At 56.9% G+C, this 6,653-nt stretch overlaps 1 protein-coding gene across 1 annotated transcript in view; it reads right to left on the reverse strand.

Annotated features, from left to right (window-relative positions):
* Mex3d (mex-3 RNA binding family member D) overlaps positions 1-6,652 on the reverse strand; it is a gene marked incomplete at its 5' end in the record, with an annotated part of 17,258 nt that extends 10,606 nt beyond the window's left edge. Inside the window, 2 exons of the mRNA XM_013022698.1 lie at positions 4-560; positions 6,481-6,652. Of these exons, the coding sequence (XP_012878152.1) occupies positions 4-560; positions 6,481-6,652 (729 nt within the window). The remainder of the gene's footprint in view (positions 1-3; positions 561-6,480) is intronic.
* Between the last annotated feature and the right edge of the window lies 1 nt (position 6,653).

Genomic DNA, 6,653 nt, shown 5'->3' on the forward strand with positions numbered 1-6,653 from the left:
CGTGGGGGGCCGCCGCCCCGGGTGGGGAGCCTTGGCCCAGAGGCTGGCGGCCGCCCCCAGCAGGTCCAGGCAGACGTCGGTGCCGTTGGCGTGGAAGTCGCTGTCAGGCCCGGCGTCCGTGAAGGCGCCGGTGCGCAGCGTGATGTGCGCCTCGATCTCCTCGCGCGCGCGATCCACGTTCTCGGGCATGCCGGTGACGGCGAACACGGGCTCCTTGTCGCGCCCGGGCGTCACGATGTACGTGTGCGTCCGCTGCTGGATGCGCTTGATCGTGGCGCCCTTGGGCCCCACCACCAGCCCCACCACGCGGTAGGGCACCCGCACCTGGATGGTGGTCTGGCCGGGGAGGTTGGGCGGGCCCGGGGCGGCGCCCGGCAGCCCGCCCGCCTTGCTGCGCGTGGCGCGGATCAAGGAGAAGTGCTCAGCGGCCGAGAGAATCTCGCGCTTAGCCATCTCCACGTCCTCCTTGCGGCCGGTCACAATGAAGACCGGCTCCTCCCCACGCACCGGAGTCTTGATGTACGTGTTCGTCTTGGCGCGCAGGGCCTTGATCTTGCACCCTGAAAAGGGAGGGGAGACACGGTGACCACGGGCTGTGGCAGGCAGGGCCAGTGCACGTGCTCAGCTTAGAGCCCACCTGCTCATCCTCAGACCCACCCCATGGTCCTCCCAAGACCCCTCTGGACCTGAAAGAAAACAAGAATTCTGTTGTAGGTCACCAGCAATTCATACTCACCGCAGCCTCAGGACTGAAGATCCCCCCTCCCCCCATCCACCACTAGAAGATGTCTAGTGAGGGTATTAAGAGGTGGAGCTCCAGAAGATGAGGCGGTCAGGGCCCCCCTCCTATCAAGTGAGGACCCACAGAGGCTACATTTGGGAGGAAGCAGCACTCAGCCGGCACTGCATCTGCTGGCACCCTGATTACTGACTCTCCAGCCTCTAGAACCATATCAACACCTTTCTGCCATTTATAAACGACCCAGACTAAAGGTTATAATGCTGGGAACGGACTGTAATCTCATTTGGAAAGGAGGGGTGTCTTTGCTGATGTGGTTAAAATACCAGCAGAATGGATGGAATAAGGAAGATCCTCAATGGAATATGACTGATGTCGTGTGAGAAGGGACTGTGGCGAAGCAGCCACAGGCCAGGCACACAGAGTTGAAGTGGCGCTGGGAGCTGGAGGAGGCAGGAATGATGCTGCTAGAGTCTCAGAAAAAAGCACGTCCCTGTGCGCCACGTCCTCATGTTTCTGGGCTGCAGGAACTACTTTTTTTTTTTTTTTTAAATTGCAGGCTTGGGGGCTTGAACTCAGGATCTTGTACTCTTGCTTGGCTTTTTTTTTTTTTGCTCAAGGCTGGCACTTTACCACTTGAGCCACGGCTCCACTTCTGGCATTTTGCTGGTTAATCAGAGATAACAGTCTTATAGACTCACTCTCTTTCTGCCCTGGCAGGCTTCAAATTATGATCCTCAAGATTTCAGCTTCCTGTACTGGATTATAGACATGAGCCTGCAAACTACCTATATCAGGCAATTTCTACTCTTTCAAGCATAGTCAGCCTCAGGAAATGAACACAGATGCTCCAACAGGACACCAACTCCTCCATCCCATGAGGGGATACTGTGGCTCACAAAATGCAAACAAGGCCATTCAATCGCCATCAGGCTCCCAGCCCCAGGAGAACTGGGTTCTCAGCCCCTAAGCAAGGGTCCTAGGCCAAGACACAGGACAGCTATGAAGGACAAGGTGGGCCCTGAGGGGACACAGCACTGGGGCTTGTGGGTGCTCACTAGGCTAGGCTGTGACCCACAGGGACCCAGGAGTGTGGGTATGACAGTGACAGCTTTTGCAGGACACACAGGGCTGGGCAGTCTGGGGCATAGAGTGCTTGTCTAGTACACATGAAGCCCTGGGTTCGATTCCTCAGAACCACATAAACAGAAAAGGCTGGAAGTGGCACTGTGGCTCAAGTGGTAGAGCGCTAGCCTCGAGCAAAAGAAGCCTAGCGACAGTGCCCAGGCCCTGAGTTCAAGCCCCAGGACTGGAAAACACCACCACCAACACCACCACGTGTGGCCTGCCCAGTCCTCTTCACTGGGGGCCTTTTGAAACATCTTCCGCCAAGGTCTGAGGAGATCCCCCCCACTGTGGGAAGCAGAGACACCCTGGGCACTGTTTCAGGAGCACCAGAAGGTGCCCTGACAGGGTAAGAGTGTTGCTAATGTCTCTAGGAGGAAAAGATACAAAATGAACAGGGCCAACCAAGTGACCCTGAGAAGGTACAGATACAGTGCTGGGCCAGGAAGGCAGAGATCAGAACTGAGGAGCTGGGGAGTCCCTGGGGTTCAGCCAGAGGACACTGGGAGTTAGCAGAGGGGGACAGCAGCCCCTCAGCTCAGAGGTGGTGAACCAAGGCCACACAGTTCCCAAGATGGACCAACAGGAGGGTGACCAGCTTTGGAAAGTTCTTTTGTGTCCCTAATCCTCCGCTCCTTCTGGTGCCAAGTAGCACCAGAACTCAATGGCACCTCACACTCACTTTCTCCCAACCTGGCTCAGCCCAGAGGACACTGATCCCTGTCCCACTGGGCAGCCCAGCAGGGGCAAGATGTGGGAGGAAGGGTTCCTGGCATGGGTCCTTCCATTCCCACAGCCCAGGTGCTTTGGGCCCTGGAGGGTCACACCTAGGTGAGAGGACCTCACACAGTCAACACCTGGATGGAGTGACAAGGTGGGAGCATCTAGGAACAGGTCTGTGAGCCAGGGGGGAGGGAGGGAGGGGCAGTGCCCCCTCGCCTGTCCCCTGGTGCCTTGTCCCACTGAATGGCAGCCTTGGGTCAGGCTCTTGTGAAATTTAAGCCCAGTTCACCTACTGTACCTCAGCTGAAGCACTCACGGTACCCACCCTGAGGTGCGGCTAACACGGAGGAGGGCTACTTGGTGCCCCAGAGTGAACCTGACACACCCCTGGCCTGTGACACAGCGCGAGAAGGTGGTGGCTGCAGTCTAGCCCTGGGCCCGGAGGGCCCTAGGAGTGACTGATTTTAGCCAGAGGCTGCAATGAGAATTATGCCCTCAGGATTCTGGCTCCAGGGACCACCCAAAGCTGGCTCTGACCTCCCCTGAAGCCTCCCCCCACCCACACTGTGGCCAGACCCTCCCCCTCTCTGAAGGCAGGTGGCAAGTTCCAAACTGAGCCTAAGACAGTGGGCATGAGTCCCGGGTGACCTCCAATGACTGAAGCTGAGTTCTGGGAAGACATTCTTCTCGGTCCAGGCCTGTCAAGTGATGAGGGAAAGACCTTCCTCCCTGACTCGAGCCCAGTGATAACAGGACTTTGCCTACATTATATCCTTGGCAATATGGGACATGTCAAGGCTGGAACAGGTGCATTACATAGTAGACACTCAATAAAGATCCTGCTGTGGCTCAGCAATGCAGGATCTATAGAAGCACCTATAGAAGCACAAGGCCATGGTCCTGTCTCCAGAACTCCATGAAACAGGGGAGCGGCGGGGGGGGGGAGGAGCGGAGAGAGAAATGCCCAGCAAGGAATAAGAGTCCTATCTGGGCCTCCTAAGCTCAATAACTCTACTGGGTCCAGAAAGCCTTTGAACCTACCCTACAACTGAGAAAACGGCAGTAAGTGTCAGGGAGATACTAGCTCTGGGACTGGTGAGGTCAGGCAGCTGTATCTTTCCTGACCTCTAGGAGATGGGTACCCCTAGACCTGCTGGTGTGTTGTTGTTGTTGTTTTCAAGTCCTGGGACTTGAACTGGGGGTCTAGGTGCTGTCGCTGAGGTTTTGTGCTTCAAGGCTAGAATTCTACCACTTGGTCCAAAACTATTTCTGGATTTTTTTTTTTGGTAGTTAATTGGGTAAAGAATCTCAAGGAAGCCGGGCACAGGTGGCTCACAAGTGTAATCCTAGCTACTCAGGAGGCTGAGATCTGAGAACCTTGGTTCAAAGCCAGCCCAGGCAGGAAAGTCCATGAGACTGTTATCTCCAATAAACCACTAGAAAACCGGAAGTGGTGCTGTGGCTCAAGTGGTAGAGCACTAGCCTTGAGCTGAAGAGCTGAGGGACAGCGCCCAGGCCCAGAGTTCAAGCCCCATAACCAACAACAACAACAAAAACAAAAACAAAAAAAATCTCACTGGCTAGTTTGATTTTGGTGTGTGTGTGTGTCTGTGTGTGTGTGTGTGTGTTGTCATTACTGGGGGCTTGAACTTAGGACCTGGACACTATCCCTTAGCTTGGCTAGTTTGTTTTTGGGGTGTGTGTGGGTGTGTGTGTGTTGCCATTACTGGGGGCTTGAACTTAGGACCCGGACACTATCCCTTAGCTTTTTTTGCTCAAGGTCAGATCTCTACCACTTGAACCACAGCTCTACTTTCACTTCCAACATTTTGTTGGTTAATTGGAACTAAGAGTCTCATAAACTTTCCTTCCCAGGCTGGCTTTGAGCCTTGATCCTCAGATCTCAGCCTCTTGAGTAGTTAGCATTACAGGTGTGAGCCACTGGTACCAGGCTAAATCCTGGGATTTGACATAAAAGAATAAGTTCAAAGGACCACCAAGGTGGAGAATAGGGTGGGTGATCAGAAGAACAGAGTGGCAGGGCTAGGGCTGGAAGGACCTTTATAGATGTATCTAAGAACTGGGTGTGTGGGAGAAGCTGGGAGCCACAGATGGTTCTAGAAGCATGGATTACTCAAGTTAACATCCTGTTCTGATATTCAAAGGGCTTACCTCCCACCTATGAGGTTACGTGGACACAGAACTAAAACCAGCATCTTATCTGAACATCTCTGAAACGACCCCAAGGAAGGAGACATCTCCCCATCACAGAGAGGGGCTGCCATTTCCAAATGGTCACAGCCACTGTCAGGGGTGGGGTGAACATGCAGGGGTTGCCTTGCGGCCCGCCACATCAGGACCTCACAAAGGATTCTGGATGTACACCGGGAGCTCGGGCTGGGCCTGGTGCATCTAGGCTTAGTTCTCCACAAGGCCAGGTGCTCTCTGCCCGACCCTGGACACCACATGAGTAGCTGGAGATGTCTTCAGGTGTGGGACCTCTCAATTCACACAGAGCCACACCTCACCCTCCACTGCCCAGAGGCTCCACTACCTGACAGCTGTGCTAAAGTTCCCAAGGTACCGTTATAAGGAACAGGGGTGAAGAGGCTAAATAGGAAGGCAGTGGCAGTGTGGAGGGGGCTGTTACACGGGGCTCAGAGAACCAACCATCTGCCACTCCTCATGGTGGGTCTCTAGGTCTGGCACAACGCCCCACTCACTTCCCTGGAGTGAGGAGACGAATGAAAGACAGAGGGCTCGCTGGCTAACTGCCCCACCCACCCGGAAGTAGAGAAAGGCTGCAGAGGTGGTGAGGGCATCAATGTGGTCCTCAGTCTAATTCAGGGAGTCAGGTGACCTTGCAATTGAAGACTTGACATCTTTCCTCTGGCTCAGGTTACAGAGGCTCCAGAGACATGGTCACACCCCCACCTGGACTCCCACCCAGACCCTACCCTAAGATCTCAGACTTGGCTGGTAGCAGGCTGTGGGCAGGGAGCTAGGAGTGGGAGCAGTGGGTTGGAGGGCAGGAGAAAGTTGAGGCGGTGGGGCAGGCCGCCAGGCCTCTAACGGGCGGTGGGTGTGTGCTGGGCTGGGCACTGCCCACCACCCGCCTGCCCGCCCCGAAGCTCGAGGGCCAATGAGCATCGGCCAGCCTGATGTCACCCTGCGAATCTCTGCCTGGCTCTCTTAACAAAGAGAACAATGGGGCGGCAACAGGGACGCTCCCACAACGCTGCAGCCCGGACCCCCACACTCTGGGGCTTGCCCATGGCCAGCTTGCCAAAGGAGCCCTGTAGGATTGCACTCCAGACCCAGTCTCTGCACCCTTAGATCCCGGTTCTGGGGAGCGGAGGGAGCGTGGAACAAAGGTTCTCGGTCATCCGGCGCACTCCCACCCAAATCGGGACCGCAGGCTGACCCTAGGGTCCAGTTGAGAGGTACCCGGAATGTACCCCCTTTGTAGTGCCAGACTTCCCTCCTGACCCTGGAGGTGGCCTCCCTTCTGCAACCCTCCCCCCCCCAACAAAATCTGGGCTTGCCCCGCCCCATGCCCCCTGGTGGGGTGGAGCACCCACCGCCCAAGCCCCGACCACTGATCCTCAGGCTCTTTTCTCGGGGTGTCCCGGCCAGCAATGGGGCGCCAGGACAGCGGCTGCACCCCGGAGCCCAGACAAAGGGGGCAGCGGGCAGAGCGCGAGGGGAGGAGCACTGGCTGCGCCCAACTTTCTCCCGCTGCCGGCGGCTGGACAAAGGCGCAAAGGCGGCCTCATGGCCAGAGCCCACGCGGGGCGTGTCCAAGTGTCCAGTGTCTGTCCGCGGGTGGAGGGAGTGGGGGGACCGGGAAGAACCCCTCCGGGGAAGGCGACGCCCCGACGGCGGCCACTCACCCTGGCGACCCACGATCTCGGCGACGTGCTCCGAGCTGGGCACGGGCACACACTCGGTCATGTTCACGCTCTTCTTGCGGCTGCCGATCACGCTCATCTGCTCGGCCAGCAGCGTCGGGGGACCCAGGGCCGCTGGGTGGGGCGCGAAGCCGGCGAACACGTCGGGCGGCGAC

Source organism: Dipodomys ordii, unplaced genomic scaffold (genome assembly GCF_000151885.1).
Source record: "Dipodomys ordii isolate 6190 unplaced genomic scaffold, Dord_2.0 Scaffold64, whole genome shotgun sequence".
In the NCBI taxonomy this organism is placed as follows: domain Eukaryota; kingdom Metazoa; phylum Chordata; class Mammalia; order Rodentia; family Heteromyidae; genus Dipodomys; species Dipodomys ordii.